The sequence below is a fragment of the Myripristis murdjan genome, chromosome 18 (genome assembly GCF_902150065.1).
Source record: "Myripristis murdjan chromosome 18, fMyrMur1.1, whole genome shotgun sequence".
Taxonomy (NCBI): Eukaryota; Metazoa; Chordata; class Actinopteri; order Holocentriformes; family Holocentridae; genus Myripristis; species Myripristis murdjan.
The window spans coordinates 23119884-23140946 of record NC_043997.1 but is presented as its reverse complement, the minus strand read 5'-3'; the positions used below and the strand labels follow the sequence as shown (position 1 = coordinate 23140946).

The following is a 21063-nucleotide window of genomic DNA, read 5'->3' as shown; positions in this document are numbered from 1 at the left end:
TATGCATCTGGCCCCTGGATGTGACTGCACACTGGGAACATTCAGGCCTCGGAAAAAAAAAAATTCTGGTTTTAGCCCTGAATGCCGACGGCCATGCCCCAGGACAACACAGCAAAAGTGTAATGTTAGGAAATCACCACTATTTTACTCCTCATAAACACACAGTGTACACTTGGTTCACTTCTCTGCTCAGATAATGACCTCAGATTTGAGTTCTGCCTTTTGCATTCCGTCAAACATAACGTTAAGAGTAACATTTTGAAAGCAATTTTTGCAACTTTTGAACCATAAATACTCACACTCGACACTGCACTGTGGAGGGTCCACAGCAACACACCAGCCCAGTTTGAAGTCGATCAGACGTACATTTGCGGAGATAATGGAACCACAGACACACATTCAGAGATTTCTCCATTTATAGTTAGATGTTGTGTGTAGGCCAAATGTTAAGCCTGAAGGTGGCGCCAGAAGAAAGGTCCTAGAGTCAAGTGGAGTTTTCCTTTGGGGTGTATGAATGCACAACCAAAATATCATGACAATCCAGCAATTGCATGTTGTGATATCTTGTGTGCAAAGTTGACATTTTGGCGTGAAAGGTCATGGGGTCACCAAAACTGACAGGGTTCATCCTCTGATGAGCATGAAGGTGCTTACCCAATGTACGAAAAACAGATTGAAACATTGTGTGTAAGGCTAAGTACATCAGCTAATGTGGGAGCTGTGCTTTTTTTTCTTTTTTTGACAAATGTATAACAATTCAGCACAATATGTAATAACATGCTACAACTGCTGTTTGTGTATATCAAATGGTGCGCCTTATTATTTACGTAAATGAAATTGTGCCAGAATGCAGTGAATTGCACTTTTTCTAAAATTTAAAAAAAAAAAAAAACATGTCATGCCCCTTTGAGGCAGATTCCTCACTTTTTTAAGAGCATCCAGCTGCAGCTCACAGACTCCAAAACAGACCCTTCCAAGACACACCCCCTGAGAGAGGTTAAGGGAAGGGAGAAATGAGGGGACTGCTTGTAAGTACTGAATCAGCCTCTCTCATCTAGTCTGTAGAGTAGACAGATCCCAGGTCCCATCATTACAAAATGCAGCTAACCAATTCTCATCGGCATTTGAAACTAGAAAAGGGGCATTTCCTGAGGAAAATGTGTGTGACTGCTGTAAGCTGACAAGTTGATTTGTTTTGCATCGATGTGTCTATCATTGTAAGAGTGTGCATGTTTGAACAGCAAATCATAATGAGCATGTAGAAATTTGAATGGAGTTTCTAATGTATACAGTCGCTGACATATAAATACAGTGGAAGTGGATGGGGTTTAACTGTCTTCCATGTATTTCATAACTCATGAACTATAGATTTTATCCACATGAAAGTGTGTATTTTTCTCCAGCATGTCATACTGTATAGTTTCTACTGTATACCTTGGCTGACTTATAAATACAACTGAAGTCTATGTGTTTATATTTAAAGGATGATAACTCAAAAAGAATGAGGACTATCAATAACAAAAGTAATAGTAGAAATCTACATAGAATTTCACATGGTTTGACATACAGGAAGTTTTTGTAGCATAAAAATTGTGGGTGGAAACAGGTGACAAAAATGTCTGCCATAAATGGGCCTAATTAAAAATTAAATGTATGCAGTTTACGTAATCTATACAAAAAATCTACATATAATTGTTTCATTTTATGACACTTTTTCAGAATTACTACTTTGGACCATGGAAATGCATCTTTCTTTCTTTCTTGATATGTTTAGATATTTTCACAGTAGTGTTGCATTTTCAAACCAATCACCTCAAGAAGCATGTCGCTGAAGGGAGTGAACAGTTGGAGGACAGGCTCGTTACAGCCCCGTCCTGCTCAACAAAGACTGGGAGTCTGCTGGAGGTTCAGAGAAAGCTCACCCTGCTGATGGACAGAGACCGGACCGGAGAGAGAGAGGGACATGTTGGTCCTGAGGGACAAACTGGAGCTCCAGGAGCAGCTCAGCAGCCACAAGATCTCAAAGCTGCAGAAAGACATCGACAAGCTGAAACGCCTCATCCAGGAGCTGCAGGCTAAGATCGCTCATGTCCAGCCCAGGAATTGACATTGTCCCCTGGTTTTTGGACAACTTTACAATAATTCTCTCCCTCTCTCTTGGCCACTTCTTTCTAAGCTGCACGTTGCCTTTTTTTCCCCATGTTTTTGAAAGGAATCAAGCAAATTTGCTCAGGATACAAAGAATTAAATTTAAAGACAAGACATTTGACCTCCATGCAGCTTCCAAAGGGTTATATTTGGTTTGAGGGTGCGGGGAAATCCTCATCGTGCTGATATTCATTATAACAGTGCTCCCTTTCGTGTGATGTACAAGCACTTGTACAAAAGTTTTCATCAAATAGCCATAATAAGACACAACAGACTGACTCATTTAATCATTTTTTTCACTCAGCCAACACAAGTAGTTTGCTACTGAGCATTTGCAACAGGAACAGACAAAACCCTCAATAAACCAGTGAAAACCTGTTAGCCTGTTAGCTAAAAACAGCATTGTTATCATGTGCTTAGCCAATCAGATGCAGGAAGGTCTGTGAAGGTTTAGCATTATATGCTAATTAGCTTAATGAATTCTCAAAAACAAGACTAGCTTTAGCCAACAAAGCTAACCGTAGCTAAGAAGCTTTGTTTTTTTTCACTGTTTTATTGACACAACCATATAACATGGGACTAAATGGCTTCATTTTGTACATTTTTAGCTGTCGTTTAGCAGTGTGTCCGTCTTTGCATCAACACGGTGCGAAGTTTGTTAACGTGACAACCTAGATCCTGGAGGCGGAGTGATATGTAGCAGTAAAACGCCACAGTGCTGTTATACTGTACATCAGCACTTGTGGAATGCCTGTTGTATCATGTCCGACATGTATGGTGGCTTATTATATTTTAATTTATTTATTATATTCTATTTATTTATTATATTTAATTTTAATTTTATTTAATTATAATTTGCTCTTTGGCTCTGATGATGTTATTGCTCTTGTTTGTTGTGCTTGGGCAACTTTGGATGCATGACTCTTACTCTAAATGACTTTTACCTAACCAGAGCTGAGGAGACGCTGAGGGAGCAGCGTCCAACTATCAAGGAGCAACAATAGAGTGTTGAAGAGCTCCAAAGCGCCGTCACTTCTCCACAGGAGAAAGGAGAGATTGAGGAGGACAAAGAAGAAACTGAGGCAAAACAAGAAGGACAATGATAACTAGACTTTATAAAGTTTCTGAAGAAACTTTGATGTGCTTGCCTTGCCAGCGCCTAGACATGTGTAAACCGCCAGCCCTATGCTGTTTGTGGGCTGTGTAGTGTTGTGGCTCTTGCCCAGGCGGGGAGTTGAACCCTGGTCTCCTGCATGGCAGGCAGAGACACTATCCACTGTGCTACTGGGGCTTGTGTGGGTGGAGCCAGAAATGAGGCTCTATGAAGCACACAGCATGAGTGATAGTGCTGCTTCTGTGAAAAATCACCTAAAAGTAGTGGTCAAACAAATGCTTCTTTGTCAATGATAGTAAGTCCGAGCAGAAAATAAAATGTACCATGAGAAAGGCAAGGCTTTGGGCTTTCAAACTGTGTCAAAATTATTTTCCAACTCCCAAAAATGCCCACCTTAGAGCGAGTTGGAAAAGTGTGTCTTTCTGCTTCTCTCCCGAGACTTTGCATTTCAGATATAATGGGAGTCTATGGGGGAGAGAGCTGGCACTCCTGCCTCGTTAAGTGTCACAGTGTAAAAAGTTGAAGCTACTTTGCTTTTGTATTTACATTTTTCAAAGCACAACTATTTTTCCTACAATTTGATCCCAAATTTATGCATGTGCAGTGAAAAGTGTGGCCAGCAGAGCAAGTTTAAGACAAAAGTTTTAGGCGAATTTTCAGGGCTGCTCCACTCTAGCCCTCAGGAATGCCACTCTAGCTCACGCAATACACACTCATTCAAAAGTCAGAGGCGGCTCAAAAATAACTCCAAACTTAAACTGTGTTTTATGGCAAACTAAAGCAGACATGAAAAATTGAAGATGACACACATAAAGTTGAACATCTGCTGAGTCATTTAAGCTTTGAATGGAGTCTGTGGGCCAAAGAATGAGGGAGCTGTGAGGCTTTGAAAATGCATGAGTGTCTGCCGATTTCCCATTATTTTTCAATGAGGGCAAAATCGCGATTTTAAAATTGAATTATGAGAAATCGCATAGTCTGATCAGTTTGAAAATTGACACACCGCTTCTTCTCCACAAGACGCACGTTTTTTGTATTTGGTGCGTGGACGCAGGTTAAAAGCTCTGGGCCCTGGAGCCCTCTGAAGTTTTGGCCATTCATTTCGGATGGCCGAAATTTTCAGGAAAATTGGAATTTTGAGAATTCCGTGAGTTGGATTCCTTATAAAAGTAATAGCACACTTCTCCCAATGGGGCCGCACATTTTCCCAATTCATTGTGGGGGCCTAAAACCAAAGCTGTAGGAGGAGTAGCGCGCCGAAAAAAAGGTGGAATAATAATAATATTAAAAAGATTAAATATGCAAGATTTTAAGATGTGTTGCCTTTTCAAGGCAAGCACATAATGAAGCTCTCAAAATGATCGTCCATGACGACCCCCAAGGAGAGACTCAATCGCTAACCAGTTTCTTGAATAAATGTCAAGTTAATAGCACGTCGTCGTCCTGGTATTAATTGTGCACACTGTACAAAGTAAGACAACTCGGTTTCAAGGGGAAGCTGAAGGCCTGGCACTTCCACTTCTAGAGAGAAAAGAACCTGAAGATCGGCAGGACCTTCAAGAAGGAGCACAGCGTCTGCTGCAGGCAGCTGTGAAGGTAAGTCAGTCAGCTCCCTCAGCAGGAGAGTTTATGGCAGCGTTTTCTCCTTCAGACGCTCCTTCACACTTCACACTAACCTCACCACTCCTTCTTGCAGTGGACGGCTGCCCTGAAATGGCTCAGTGGCAGCAGAGCAAGAGAAAGAAGCTGCTGCGAAAGGAAGAGAAGAGAGAGAAGAAAGAGGAACAGTGGAGGGGAAAACAGCAGGAGCATGCCCGCAGAGAAGAGGAGGACAAGAAGAGGAAGGCAGAGTAGAGGGATTACATCTCAGGCCAATCTGCTTTTTTTTTTTTGTCTGAAGCATTCTTCTTGAAAAAAAAATGTCCTAATGATGAGACCTTTTGTGCTAAAGCAAGAGCTTTAATGCTTCATTAGATGTTAATGTTCAATGTTCAAATTAATGTTTATTAACAATAAAAAAATGTCTCTCCCTCACCTGATGTTCTGATTGGTGGCTTTGAGTGAATATAATTGCTTGGTAGATGGTTCTAAATATTTTATGCAGATTGGAAGAGGACTTAGGCCACATATATACACATAATACAATAATAATACAAAATTTTCTATAATTCTGTTTTCACTTTGTCTTTATGGGGTAGGCTATTTAGTGTAGATTAATGAGAGAAAAAATGAATTTAAACAATTGTAGCATCAGGCTGCAACATACCAAAAGTGAAAAAGGGGAGAGAGTCTGAATACTTTCTGAATGCACTGCGCACACACACACACACACACACACACACACACACACACACACACACACACACACACACACACACACATATATAAACAATACACAATATATACAATATACATATACTTCACGAACCTGAGAGGAGTATTTTGACCAACCTACTGCAGGTGGCGGTAATGTACGTCTAAGCTTGTTTGCCTGCTGCACTAAAGAAGAAGAAGACGTTGACGTTGAGTGGGTTACATGTTAACACAGGACTGTTGTAAATACAAGCTCCGTTGTTTGAAATGGTCCGTCTGAATTGAAGCCGTTTTCCTTGAAGTGCTTGGACTTTGTTTGCCTTACTGACGGACGTGAACAGCCTGAACCGTCGCTGAAAGAGCGAAAATCTGAGCATTTATTGAGGGAGCTGCACCTTAACCTTGGGATATCAAAGAGAAGGTTCAACTGCACACACAGGTAGCATACAGAGTGAGTATGCTAGATTGATAGACAGGCAAGTTTTGGGGATGTGTTTTTTATATATAGCCATTTAAGTCGGTGGCAGTGACAGTAACTTAAGTGACAGACTAGGTTTTGGAAGAGTATTAAGAGCACAACACACAAAACTCAATCATGAAACTTGCTTATTGAATACTATGTGGTTGTTAGGCAAATTCAAACACCTCGCGAAAGACAACTTTAGCCTTTTACATATCCGTAGCTGCCACTTGTCTTTTCGGCTTTGGTCCAGGTGGCTCTAAGCCACTCACTCACCTCTTAGGCTGCTAAAAGCTTCACTTTTTAGAGGCAGGCAGGCAGGAGTGGGCGACGGTAACAAGTCATGGCGGTCACATTTAAGTTGTAAATTTATCAAAAGTAAGCGCTGTTTGGTGGTTTGTTTGTATGCCGAATTGAAGAGTGGCTCCTGACGATTAAGGAAAGCTTGAGTCATATGTTATGGGCCATATAGTTTAGTCGATAAGCAAGCGTACGTACAATTTGGAAGATTTTCTATTAGAGTTTGATTTGATTGTATCAGATCAAGTACAGAAGCGACACGGCTTCGTCAACTAGCTACCAACCCGTACACTCCGTGGTTTTGTTCGACTGATATGACCGTGCTTTAGAGAGCCTACTGGTTAAATAACAGTTCGGGTTATTCGGGGTTATGGTGACAGTCGCTTTTCCCTCCAGTGCTGGTCTTGAATATCACTGTTGTCTTGCAGTTTGAACCTTGAACTCTGGCCTGAGGTGTGGTAGCAGCTGGATGACACTCAGTGGGTTAGGGTTAGTCTTTCAGCACAGGTGTTACGTGGTCATTAATTAAGGTTCTGTTAAAGGACTGGGACATTATGTTTATCTCTAGATGCAATTATTATAAATTCTTAATGTCTTGCGATTTGATATTACCATTTATTGTGATTTTTGTTTTTTGAATTATCACCTAGTTTGTAGATGTAAAGTTTCATGAGGTTGTGGTCACAATGGGTCATTTTTCACAGTGATATCATGTTTCAAAATAGTCTCATTACAATGAACTCGCTGCTATGGGAGCTAACATCATCACACATGAATCAGATGTGGCTCATTGAATCCACAGGAGTCTCAGCGTTCCAGTCAAACCCAATTTACTCAACTCCAAGACTGTTTAGGCCCCAGTCTGCACAAACACACCATTTTACAACAGGCCAGACAGATTTGCACTGCATGGTTTGTGGGCCAAAATGCATGGGATTAGCATGAGGTGGGCATGTCTGCACAGGGGAGAGCAGAGCCGTGGCTGCCCAGAGAACCCATTTTCATTCAGAGATCTGGAGGTCAGAGGTCAGGGGACCCCACTGAAAATGGCCATACTAGTTTTTACCTTGCTTAAATTTAGCTTAACTTATTTTATTTTGCCCCCTTGCTGACAACTGAGCTTTTCTTTTCATTACTTTAAATTAATTCAGGATGGGAAAAAAATTGTTTAAAAAAAGAACTATGATACTGCATGTGCACAGGAAAAAAGACAGACGACCTGTAGAATTGAGGTCGTCCAGCACACTGCTGGACCTTGTGACGTGCCATTTACCATGCAAAGGATCAGCTGTTTCGACATCAGCTGTTTGACATCCAGTGCGTTGTTGGCATGATAAATGACATACTTTCGTTTCAGTTTATGATTGATTGGTTTTTCAATGTTTTATATCTCACTGTATCAATGTGATTTTACATTTCTGATTGAAACGTGGAAGGAAGGAAGTTTTGCAAGGTAGAGCAGTGTCCGGGACTACCTCTGCTCTACAGCACTTTGGGTGTAACAGGCGTCATTAGTTTAACCATTTTATTGATGAAATGCTTCATCAAAAAATAATCAACAGATTAATCAACAATGGAAATATTTCTTAGTTGCAGCCTACTGTGATTAATATGTTACTCATATATAGCGGAGTCTCATTTAAATGTCTCTGGAATCATTTCAAGGTACGTGCTTTGGGCACAAAACAAAAGTGCCTTGTTATCTTCCATGATGAGTAACTCCAGCTACTTTGAGACAAAGTCTAAACAGAAAGATGGGATGACCGATGGCGTGGCCGACCTCCCCAGCGGCCCTCTGGACCTCTACAGGAAGAAAGCCTCCTTCAACTGGAAGGAGATGCTGCTGTTCATAGAGGGAGAGGACATACTTGCATTCAAGGTAGCTATCACTGTCTTGGTTATTTGAAGATTTTTTTCTATGTCAGGTCATCTGTAAATTGAATATATTCAGTATGATGAAAGGTTGCACACATTTTCTGTGCATACTGTGTACATTGCCTTCTGTAGACTGTAGACATGTGCAGAGCAACATGAAGTGACATAACCTGTGCAGGATGTGGCTGTAGGCAAATCATAGTAATATAGTAGTTTTATGCATAGCCTCCTGCCATTCAGGTGAACTTCCCCCCAACTAACATTCTGAAAAATAACCAGTCTTATATAAATAACCAAAATAGCCGCTCTTTTTTTAAAACAAAATTTGAATTCCACAATTGACCAGATAACAGCAGTAAAAATAATGGACCAAAACTGAAATTGGAATACGTTTCAAAGCCAGCTGATACTGATAGTCTGCCTGTATACTGATACGTCAAAAACCACAGGAGGACCAAAAACTGAAAAGATTCACATACTAACTATTCAACATGTAGATGGGCTGACTCAGCAAACTCAGGGCCCTATTTGTTATTTTTCTGCCTGTGTTTGTTTAATGATTGCACATGTAAACAGCCAAATGTGGCAAAGGGAATGCAACCTTTCAAGTGAAATGAACTGCTACCTACAACAAAGTAATGGATACAAGATTTATTGTGTCTCTAAAGTTAGCTATGCACATGTTGTCATTGTCCTCCAAAATAATGTATTGTGTGCATCATTTACACATGGAGAAAATAGTGACCAGGCTTTCGGTAAGTCAAGAAATATGTAGCGGTATTTAATTTTGTGGGAGAAAGGACTGAGAACCCCAACTTTCAGAATGACAAGCAGCAGTTCTGGGAAGTGTAGAGCACCAGGAAACAAGGAAAAACAGTCCAAAAACTCTGCATTTACTGTTTTCTTGCATGGTTATTCACAAAGGAGTTCATGGATGCTCATTAAATGGAACAGTGGGAGGAAAAAAAAATACTTAAGCTACTTAAACTAACTAAAACAACACTCACAGAGCCACACCTTTTAAATATACTGTGGGGCTAAACTATCAGTTTACAGATAGTTTGTACATAGCCTGCATAGCTTGTGTATACAGCCCTCAGTTACTAAATTAAAGGCCATCATCTAGGCTTTACCGCACAATAACTCTACAATTACATGTTTTACAGATAGGCTAAACACACAAAATAAGCAAAATACAAAGAAGAATTATTCAGTGTGTTCCCCTCCCTCAGCTTCCACTTGGCATTCATGTAGATAGATAGACCTTTTATTGTCATTGCAACTAAGTACAACGAAATTGGATGACGGTCTTTGCAGTGCAAGAAAGCCTGATTAATAAATAGTGTAAAATTAGATATATAAATTATATATATAAAAATAAAAAATAGTTAAAAAACATGCATGCAGACACACACACACACACACACACACACAGACACACACACACAAACAAAACAAGCAGAAATATTGCACGGTGATGAGAAGTATGCAAGTGAGAGATGTTGCATGCTCAGTGTTCAAGTATCTTGTGAATTGAGTGCAGTGATGGCTCTGGGGTAAAAACAGTTTTTTAGTCTGTTTGTGCTTAAATGACTCTGTAGCGGCGACCAGAGGGCACCAGTTCAAACAGGTGATGTCCAGGGTGTGATGTGTCCTTGACGATGCTGCAAGCTCTCCTGAGGCAGCGAGATATGTACATGTCCTCCAGGGAAAGTAGAGGGTGGCCTATGATTTTTTTTTTTTGGCTGCAGGGATGACCCTCTGTAGAGCTTTTTATTTGCAGCAGAGCAGCTGGAGAACCATGCAGAGATGCAGTAGCTCAGTACACTCTCGATGGAGCAGCGGTAGAAGGACAGCAACAGTTCTGGAGCCAAGTTGTAGCCCCTGAACTTTTCTGCTCATGGAGGTGTATTCGGGGTTCTGTATATTCATATAAATTGTGAAATATGAAATCCTGCTGAGCAATGTTAACGTCTTTTTGAAGGTTGGCAAACAGATACTGAAATGTATCCATTAAAAAGGCTCCCAAAATATATATTTTTCGTTAAACTAATTATTTCATAGTTTTAAGCTGCATATTCACTGATGGGAATAGTTACAGCAGGGCCAGTGTGCAATAAGCTCTGTACCAGATTAACGCATGTAGCTTTATTAGAGTTTATTAGACTTTATTTGACTGGATTTGTGATTTTAAATGAAACCAGCACTGGCACCATGTATCATCTAACCTTATTCTTTAAGTAGTGACAACTTTTCCTTTCCTCCATGGCTGCAGCAACATGTGTTCAGGACACTGGAGAACGATCCCCTCTTTGCCCGTCAACCTGGTGAAGATCTTTCTCTTGAGAAGATGAGAGAGTTAACGTTCCTCAGGTATCAGGCACGCAGACACACACAAAAGCACACAGATAGAAAAGTATCTGTGATGTAATAGATGAAAACACATGCTGTGTTAGGAGCTGCTTTTCTCCTGACTAACAAACCAGTTCAGTTCACGTTTGTTTGGGGATTCTTCATCCAGTAAGGAAGCTGTTCTAACAAAGTGGAAGGGCAAGCCAAGAAATAAAGATCAAAGTCTAGATTGTCATCGCAGAAAGACTAAACATTCACTTCTTTGTTGCTAAGATGTCTCACTGCCAAAAACATTTTACAACCTTATTCATTCTTCATGTTATGACACTTGAACCTTTTTCTGCTACTACAATGTTGTTTTCAGATATCTATATAATGTATTTATTGTGAACTAAAGGCCCACACTGATTCTACCCAATTCCATTTCTATGCAATACACACATACCAACACTTATTAAGTAATAATAAATAAAATCAAACAAAACTTTATATAAAACATCCACAGAACGAAGCAGCTTTTCCGCTACAACTTCCTGACACAAGACGATGTGATGGCGAACCCATGGAAGACAGTGATCCTCAACGACTGTCTGGGCATGTATGACTGGTCGCTCGGCGCCAAGTACTTCCTCAACAAAGGGGTAAGCATCTGTCTGTCTATTTGTGTGTGTGTGTGTGTGTGTGCGCGCGCGCATGCACGTGTGCATGTGCCAGGGCGTCACAGGTATAAGATATCCCAGCGCACCACACATCATGTGAATATCGGGCATTCAGGAAGGATGATGATCACCCTCCAGCATCAGTCAATATATGGGTGTTGCCTCATTCTTTGCACTTATCTTTCTCCTTGTCTCATTTTCTCAAGGCCAGTTTTCAAGGTCAAGGCTCTGATGCAGTATGATTTCACAGGAACATTATCAGATGGAGACTAGAGTTGCTGACATAAACACTGTTTATACTGTAGGAAGTCAGCATGACACAGCTAGCAGACATGATTGATGTTTCATGATCAGCAAACTGTCTTTGCTCTGTTTTTCAGATGTTTGGGGCAACTGTTGCCAACTCAGGATCAGAGAGACATGCCGAGTTTGTACAAAATACTGAACATATGAAGGTAACTCAGCGGCTTCAAGACACTCCACTTGCAGTCATAGAAATGGTTTATTCTTGACACTGCCAATATCCAACAACGACAGATTTAGAAAAGATCCAGCATCCTTTAGCCAACTAGAGCATGGGGTAGTTTTGGGGATTTTCAAGCTAAGAGGTTCCTTTGCTTGGTTAAGAGAGTTGAGAAAGGGATGACATCAGTGTTAGTAGATTCATTGGCAAGCGTGCCATGGTTTGCTGATGTATGTTCACATCCTCCTCTGTTATACAGTCAAAACAAGTTCATTTTCACATAATTTTATATGCACTTGCTCATGCATATTATCTTAAATCTAATAGTTGGCTGCAATGGTGGATTGAAGCACTTATAAATGGATCAGATAGGGAAACTGTATAATGCACAAAAACAAAACAAGTTTATTTTCTGTAGCACTTCAAAGCAAGAAATGGACATGAATAGAGGCTTGCTAAGGCAGCTGCTAAGAGTTGCGCTGTATAAATGTTGCATTGTAGCTGTCCGGTCAACTCACTAAAACACAAAACCGTATATTGTTTGTTGATCACCTGCAACACACAGATCAATAATACATGCAATGTGGCAACATGAGCATGCAATTTAATATCTAATCATTTTTATGTGCGATCTTAGTAAATCAGGCATGAATAGCATGGCTTTCTGATTTGGTCATGTTGGTGATTTAGCCACTCTTCCCTGCACACAACTTTGTGACTCTGGGTCTCTGTATCTTATGTAAACTTGCCCTTTGCCTGGCTTGCTAGCTCTACCACAGCCATTAGCAGATATGCTTGTCATCCCTATCTAGACTATCTGACAGACAGCAGTGCAATAACACAGCAATGCCATATTATTTATTTGTGTTACCACTCATATGCATTATTATAGCTATCAATTTTATCTTCATTATTTGTTTGGGCTGAAATTATTCTGGTTACCCTGGAGCCTTTAAGGAATAATGAGATGAGGGCCCCTCTGGTGGCTAGGTCTCTTTGCAGTCACTTGAAATGCAAATAGGTAAAACCAGACCTGGATGAACAGGCTCTCTAACCACAAGGCCGCTACTGTGGGAGGGGAGTGTGTTCCTATCCGTTTTCCCTGCCCAGATTTCCCAAGTTCAAATTCAAGTTTGAGGTTATTTAGAGTCACAAATCAGTGGTTACAATCTCGAAGGGCTTCACAGGACCACAGGTTTACAACAAACAAAACAGGGCAACATCCCCTGACTTGAGCCCTCATAGCAGGCAAAACAAAACCCATAGATAACAGAGGAGCTTGGAGGCCTTTCCCCAGCCTCTGTGACAGAGTCAAAAGCAGCTGTCTCTTGAACCTTTTGGACACTGTGACCTCTCAGTTATTATTACAGAAATTAAATTGTAACTGTTGGGACATGTTTGCAGACATTTGGATGTTTTGCACTGACTGAGCTGAGCCACGGCAGCAACACCAGAGCCATGAGGACGACGGCCACCTATGACCCCAGCACTCAGGTGGTTTTCTACTGATGGATTTTATTTTAATTCTTTTGGTTTTAGGTAGGGTTCAGCAGTGGCATTGGCTTGACATGTGAGCAAAGTGGATTATGCCAATATAAGAAAACCAACAAGTCCCGGTACCAGTTTTTTCATATAATTACAATCATATTTGAAATACTATCGGGTCATTTCTATGGAAGTTAACAGCAGACACTACTCACCAGAAGTACTCTCCAATTCAAATAGGAAATTAACAAAAATAGAGACATTTAAATTCCTCCAACATGGGTACTGAGACTTGTTGTATTGGCATAATTCATTTTGTTGACATTAATTTATGTGCTCAAAGTGTTATTTTGGGAGCTGTTTTGCTGTGGAAGTGAATGGAGACACGGAAATACAGTTTTGTGGATTACCAATTCAGTGGAGCAAAGAGTAGTTCATGTGAATATTTCACTACCATGTGGAACGTCAAAGTAACTTATAAAACCCAACAGTTCAATTGTGCTTTAAAACACGATAGTGGTGTGATGTCATTATATATTAAAGTCCCTGACAGTTTTGCCAGGTCACTGTACACCACCTTAAACCAACATTACAGGAAGACTTATAGAAGTTTTTTCCTGTAGGAATTTGTGATCAACTCTCCGGACTTTGAAGCTGCCAAATTCTGGGTGGGCAACCTGGGTAAGATGGCAACCCACGCTGTGGTGTTTGCTCAGCTCTACACCCCTGATGGAGTCTGCCATGGCCTGCATTCCTTTGTCGTTCAGGTACTGTCGGAGTCTAACCTCACCGAGTTAGAAGTGCTCATGTGGAAAACCAGGTGACACTTGTTGTGTCATGTGTTACAGACAGGCTGTCTTTTAAACGTTATCTGTGCAGGGAAAGTCAACTTTCCTGGCAACACACTTTTTCATATTCATATTTCACACATCCACTGTGTGAACTGATGAGCTCCTTCACTTTTACATTTCTCTCTATTTCTTTAATGGGATTATAATCCCACTAGAAGCAGTGACAAACTTGTCTCAGAAAGCCATATTCAGTGCAGCTGCTCTACAAACTCAACCACATTGTAGATTATTATCTGTAGATAATAATTATGCACTCAAAATGCACTTACCGTGCATTTCCAAGGTGTTACGAGCATGACACCAGGTGTTACTGAAAAATTGTAGTGACCTGATGCATACTAGGTGATGCGTTGTGTTGCCCTCAATCCAAAAGGTACATAGATTTCATGATACTTTTAGAAATCAGAAGGCAAGATAACATAAAAACAATGTAATATACTTAATATATGAATATGTAATATTCTTCACTACGTGTAGTGTTAGTGAAAATGCTTTTGTTAATAATATATTTTTTTAACATAACATAAACTATGCTAATGTGTAAGCGTATCAACAAGGGACAGCTGTGGTAAGAGTGGCTTAGTCCTTTTGAAGGATTCTGACAGCCATGTGAGACTGTATCCATTCCTTTCTGTGCCTTGCAGGTAAGAGATCCTAAAACCCTGCTGGCTATGCCTGGTGTGATGGTTGGAGATATGGGCAAGAAACTGGGCCAGAACGGACTGGATAATGGGTAGGTGACCAAAGTATTTCACAGAAAAGTATATATTTCTGAGGGAGTGTTGGCTGTAGGGCTGAGCGATGATGCTATGGGTTTCAGATTAGACTGATACATCAGTGTGCTGATATCCGTTGCTGAATTATTAAAAATGGTCCAGTCAGTGCTTGTACTAGTACTAGATTGAGTTTTACTGAATACCTTTGGCACAAAAAAGATCAAATTTAACCTTCCTATTATGTTTGGGGTCAATTTGACCCCAGCCAATGTTTAACATCTCTAAATAAATGATTAACATCATTTTTTTTGCTTGTGTGTGTGTGTGTGTGTGTGTGTGTGTGTGTGTGTGTGTGTGTGTGTATCACTCAAAAAGTGATACAATGTTGGTAGCTTCAGTCTATAAGTATTCATCAACATTTGTTATTATTAATATGATTAATGCCTTGCCCGAGAGCTTAAAGTCAAAGTGTTCAAAGCCACTAGAGGGAGGTACAGCCACACATTAGAGCTCAGACTGATCTGGGCTGCCAGTGCTTTTATGAGGAAGAATTTATAGGGAAGAAGGACGTGAAACAAAAGTTTCATGTCAAGTACAGGGTGCTAAATTAACACCAGCCGCTGGCCAAATACTGTAAAATGTAACTGAAGGCAGTCTAATTCATAGTCCTGTTGTAGTATAAACATCCTAAACACAAATCTGCCCCCCCATGATGTGATACTCAGCTCTACTTTTTAAATGACATCATACACCATATATAAATGGAACAAAAAACGGGGAAAAAAAATGCAAGAATATGTAGGTAAAATAATTTTACTGTTTCTTAATCTCATACAGTCGCTCACTGTAAAGTTCAGAATACATATCCAGAGCCTATTGCAAAACGTACAAAGAACTGAAATAAAGAATAATCAACATTTCGACATGAAACATCACAAATAATACCTTGCACTGCAATAATACCTTGGTTTTCCCATACTGACTTCTTCATATTCACCTTGTGTCAAATTGGTAGCCAGCTAATACCGACACATGTATTAAATGTACAAAAAAGTGATGTGTGGTGTGAACACTTACGTGTCCTAATGTGTTCTGATGCATCCTGACAACGCTGGGAGACCGCCCACTCGCTTTGAATACAGTTATGCCAGATGTGAGGTGTGAGCTGTCTCAGCTGTCCACCTGTAACAGATCACCTGAGACAAATGTCAGCACCATATGTGACCAGAGCCTCACACATGTTGCCAGTGCCCACAAGATGTCAGAGCCTTTTCTGTCCTGTTTTTTTAGTCTTTGTTCATTTCTTTCTCTGATAGGTTTGCTCTATTCCACAATGTGAGGATCCCGCGGGAGAATATGCTGAATAAGACCGGAGATGTCGCACCCGATGGGCGCTATGTCACACCATTTAAGGTTGGTAGACATTTGTTGAACTGTGTACACCGCACATGCCCACTCTTTCTCGTGCAAACCTTTAGTGAGCGTGGATCTGAATTCCTACCAGCTCCAGAGTTGTTCTTCTGTTGCTGAACTCCCTGTGGAGGAGGGCAAGACAAATTTCTACTTTGGAGATCAATTAAAATTGAGAGAAGAGGTGGCCTTGTGCTGCAAATCAGTTCTCAGTAAAGCTTATTGTGCAGAACATTAGTTAGATAGCATGGACCAGTGTCCTATTTGTATTCACAAAATACAATTTCCCATATATCAATATATGTGCAGTGTTTATTCTTTCACTGAAACTCATGGATACTTCCTCCTGCCCCACATCGAACATACAACTGTAACAGTGAAAATGCACAGGCACCAGTGTATTGTGGTGCACAGGTTACACACTCACACACAGTGCCAGCAGGCAGTATCTGGGTAGGTAAACAAAGACTATAACCTTTAACAGTTATGGGTTCAGGAGTCCCATGCTGTGTTCAGATTAAGGCAGCTTTTGCCTGCTGCTGCAGTGTTTTATTGGGCTTTCAGGAGCCTCAAGCTACATGGACATGGTGAGAAGACGGCTGGTAATGACATCCAGGCGTGGAAAATTCCTCCGTTACCCCATGAGAGATGTAAATAGCTAGGACAGTTGTGGTCTTGAAAGAAACATCCCAATAATTTGGAACTGTTTATGGACCAGTGAAGTCAACATTAGATGATTCACACCTTGGCACAGTTGGGTGTGGAACCTTTACTGTTTAGACATGGGGAAATATTTAGGCTAATTGTTGAAATCCTGAGAAATATTGCAGTTCTGGAGGGAATTTCTACATTCCTTGAATATGAGAGAAGAGACGGAGAAAGCTCAGCAAAATAGCTGCAGCACAAGTTTCTCTTTCACTTATTTCATTTATTTTTATTTATGTATTTTGCACCACTCTTCCTTATTGTTCCCTACTCAATTAATTGTCCCCTAACTAAGTAATTTCCTGTCAAAATGAAACTTTGAACAACTCTCACATTGCAGATTGGTATGGCATGACATTTAGCGAATACATCAGTTTATCCTTGCATTGCTTTGCATTCAGTACCACTGTTGGAGGCTGCATTGGATTTTCCAGGAATTTGAGCTCCATAAATATCTCCCCATAACTCCTCATTTTACATTTATTTAATGAGGGGACCAAAGGGTGACTGCAGAATTTTCTGTCATTACTCAGTATTGGGTGCCACAGGTAACATGCATTTGTACACCTTGTCACTGGTCTTTTCTCACCATTCCTCCAGGACCCCAACAAGCGTTTTGGGGCGTCGCTGGGTGCCCTGTCCGGTGGCAGGGTATCCATCTCCAGGATGGCGGTGACCAACCTGAAGCTGGCCATGACAGTGGCTATTCGCTTCTCAGCCACCAGGCGACAGTTTGGACCCAAAGACACCGAGGAGATTCCTGTTTTGGAGTACCAGCTGCAGGTCAGACTGAAAGGGATGGCCAAGGACGTGACAGATGCTAGATAGATGCGATGCTAGATATGATGGCGTTAGGCAGAATGCATCATTTCATCAGTGAGACAGACTGAATCAAGGCTTTATTTAGATAATGTCAGCTTATTAGCTATCTTAGACATTGTGTAGAGGCTACTGTTAATAGTGGCTAGTGGTTATTAAAGCACAGTTGAACTTTGGTATGTTGTTGAGGCATTATTAACTAGGAGACATTTCTCTTGTGGATCTCCTCAATGAACTGCCATACTTGATCAGAGAGTTGTTATATATATATATATATATATATATATTACAACAACTTGAGTCTTCTGTATTTAATTTTATTTGATTGACTTCAGTTCTACTGTGTGTGCTTACAGCAATGGCGTCTGATCCCCTACCTGGCTGCAGTGTATGCTCTCGACCACTTCTCCAAATCCTTCTTCATGAACTTTGTTGAGTTTCAGATCGGACAGATGATGAAGGACAAGAGTGACAGACAAGTGAGTGAAGAGGAGGGTGTGTGTTTGTGTGTATGTGTGTTTGCGCCCAGAGAATACAGATCATGCTTAGTTAACTATTCTCTTGCATCTGCTATTCTGTCTGTTTATGATTTGTGTGTGTGTGTGTGTGTGTATGTGTGTGTGTGTGTGTTTCTCAGGCGGAGTTTGGGAGGGAGATTCATGCCATCTCCTGCTCCAGTAAGCCACTGGGCTCGTGGACCGCCCAGAGAGGCATCCAGGAGTGTAGGGAAGCCTGCGGTGGACATGGATACCTAGCTAGTCAGTTAAATGCTCACACACACACACACACACACACACACACACACACTCACACTCACACTCACACTCACACTCACACACACACACACAAACACAAACACAGAACTAAGTTCCTTTTGTATTTTCTTCTCCAGTGAACAGGTTGGGTGACATCCGTAATGACAATGACCCAAACTGTACCTATGAAGGTGACAACAATGTCTTGCTGCAGCAGACAAGCAACTACCTGCTCAGCTGGGTCCACGCCAAGCACCACGGTCAGTGCCCTCATCCACTGAGAGATTACATGACTGATCATTTGGTTTCGCTTTTATTACATTTTCAATCTGTCAAGGCAAGGTTTGCTGAGCATTTATGCTCTTTTTTATCGCTGTCCTAAGCTAAGAGGTCATGTACATAGAGGATGTGTTTGCACGAAAAAATGTGAGACACAACACAGGTTTCAGTTGGGACCCAGAATCTTTTCAAAGTGAGGAGAAAAAGGATACATTTCATTATCACGATGACAACACATGAAATTGCAGCCAGCTAGTTACCAGCAGTAGATGTAACCAATCTATGTAGCTGGCTAGCTGGAACTGAATCATGTCTCCTCCAGGCTCTTTTTGGCTACTAGACGATGGTTTTGATCTGAACTCCTAACCTTCTGGATGACAAGAGAGGACCGTGATTAAACACTGTTCCTCAGCATTTTTGACTGTTTATCCATATTTGTCCCCATATTTGTACCTGAACGTCAACAGCACTCTGTGTTGAAAAATAGAAAGACATGACGCGAGATAGTGATTTCCCTGACATGTTTACATTGGGAAACAATAAAAAAAAAGAAAAAAAGAAAATCTGACATAGACCCTAGACCATTAGCTGTTCATCCTATCAAAGCTAAAGTTAGCAGGTAAAATATCTTGGGGTAGTTAAAATAATGGCCAGAAAGCCAACAATTGGTTTCACTTTCACCCGCACATAAGAAGAAAAACCAAAAAATGTTACCTCACTCATTTTTTGCCTGATTAAACAGCTTTGCTTGTTGTTTTCCTATGTCAGTCGGAAAGTAAATCTGACAGATAGCTTCTGTAGGTAGCTTTCACACAGAAACTCTGCACCAGGGACAAACAACAAAATAATACTTTCCAAATTATTGAAATTACACCAGAAATGCGTTTTGTTTGCATTTCTTATGTGTTAAAAGTATTATTTTTTTGGAGCTGTTTTGCTGTGGAAGTGAATGGAGATAAAGAAATCCATTATTAGCAGCCCAGGGGAGCACACTAATGAGGATGTTTCACCTCCATGTGGACTCATATCACACCCAGGGAACTGTACAACCCAACGCTCTACCAACGTTCAGTTTTGCTGTAAATGCTGTGTTGTGTGATTTTAGATGGCGCGCCAATCGAGTCTCCTCTCGAAACCGTTAATTTCCTGGAGGATTTCAACAAGATCCTGGCAAGCAAATTCACAGCAACAACAATGGAGGAGTGTATGGACTCTGCAGGTAGGATGCTGATAAATCAAACAACCAAGTAAAAATAACCAGATAATAATATTCTGTTAGTTTTACAATTGTATTTTCATGTAGTTTGTCCCTACAATTAGTGAGTGATCACATTGACCACATAATATCTGATCATTTGCTTTCTCCTTGCCCTTTTCACCTATGTTAACTCTCTCTCTCTCTCTCTCTCTCTCTCTCTCTCTCGCTCTCTCTCTCTCGCTCTGTCTTTACTTTTATTTCAAATAACTGCAAGACTCTGTGTCCATCCATAGAAAAGCAGACACACACACAACACACACACTCTCATAGTCAGGCTGGGGTGTGTATTCCAGAGGGGAATGTAATCTTTGGAACTTCTCTGTTGTGCCACATGTGTCAAACATTTGTTTGTGTATGTGTGTGCGTGCGTGCACGCGTGTGTGTATGTGTATTGTTGACCTCAGTCTACCCCGCATACTTCTCCCTAGCAACCTGAGGGTCATGTCCACTTTTAAGGTTTTGTTTATTTTATGCCTATATACATTTGTCATTCTACATTAAACTAAATAGTCGATTCAGACATGACTAAAATTACTGAGGACATACACAAAATTACCTGACATCGCCATGTAAAACTAAATCCAACTAATCCCATGAATAGGGCTCAACATGTTAATACTTCAATGTCTCAGACTTTAAAAAACACTAGGAATACTACACAATCTAAACATACGGACATATTAAAGCCTGTCACACATTCAATTCAAAATTTTATCAAATTTCCAAGGTAAGGAATTTATTCAAATAACAAAACTAATGGAACATGCAATAATACATTGCAGCTATCTGCAACAGCTGAAGCATTCTGTCTTGACAGTTAGGGCTTCACATCTTTCTTTCATTTGATGAATGTGTGAATTTCCCATGACGTCATACCTGTGAGACTTCAATGCCTTGTCAACTCCCCTCACTCGAGACTCTACCATCTCTTGTTGTTATGTCTTGTAATGTGCGTTGTGTTGTTGCTTCATCTTGAAGTGTGCACACTACTTTGATGCTAGAGGAAATTTGGAAGCTCGGTAGTTTGGCAAATGTGAGATGTCCTGCATCCTTTGGTTGTATAATGTACCTCTGGCCTTACAGACCAGTGAGTGAGCACCT

At 40.7% G+C, this 21063-nt stretch overlaps 1 protein-coding gene across 3 annotated transcripts in view; it reads left to right on the top strand.

Moving 5' to 3' along the window:
* Nucleotides 1-5778: 5778 nt before the first annotated feature.
* The window catches only part of acox3 (acyl-CoA oxidase 3, pristanoyl), a 35476-nt gene continuing 20191 nt past the window's right edge, over nucleotides 5779-21063 (top strand). The window contains exons 1-14 of one of the 3 annotated variants that reach the window (XM_030076585.1): nucleotides 5779-6014; nucleotides 8001-8214; nucleotides 10486-10583; nucleotides 11068-11203; nucleotides 11602-11676; nucleotides 13089-13178; nucleotides 13793-13936; nucleotides 14665-14753; nucleotides 16053-16149; nucleotides 17452-17634; nucleotides 18027-18149; nucleotides 18308-18428; nucleotides 18563-18685; nucleotides 19810-19923. In XM_030076585.1, coding sequence (XP_029932445.1) covers nucleotides 8044-8214; nucleotides 10486-10583; nucleotides 11068-11203; nucleotides 11602-11676; nucleotides 13089-13178; nucleotides 13793-13936; nucleotides 14665-14753; nucleotides 16053-16149; nucleotides 17452-17634; nucleotides 18027-18149; nucleotides 18308-18428; nucleotides 18563-18685; nucleotides 19810-19923 — 1564 coding nt within the window. In that variant the 5' untranslated portion in view covers nucleotides 5779-6014; nucleotides 8001-8043. Of the gene's footprint in view, nucleotides 6052-8000; nucleotides 8215-10485; nucleotides 10584-11067; nucleotides 11204-11601; nucleotides 11677-13088; nucleotides 13179-13792; nucleotides 13937-14664; nucleotides 14754-16052; nucleotides 16150-17451; nucleotides 17635-18026; nucleotides 18150-18307; nucleotides 18429-18562; nucleotides 18686-19809; nucleotides 19924-21063 lie in introns of all 3 variants that reach the window. The other 2 variants (XM_030076584.1, XM_030076586.1) reach the window with 2 other exon arrangements.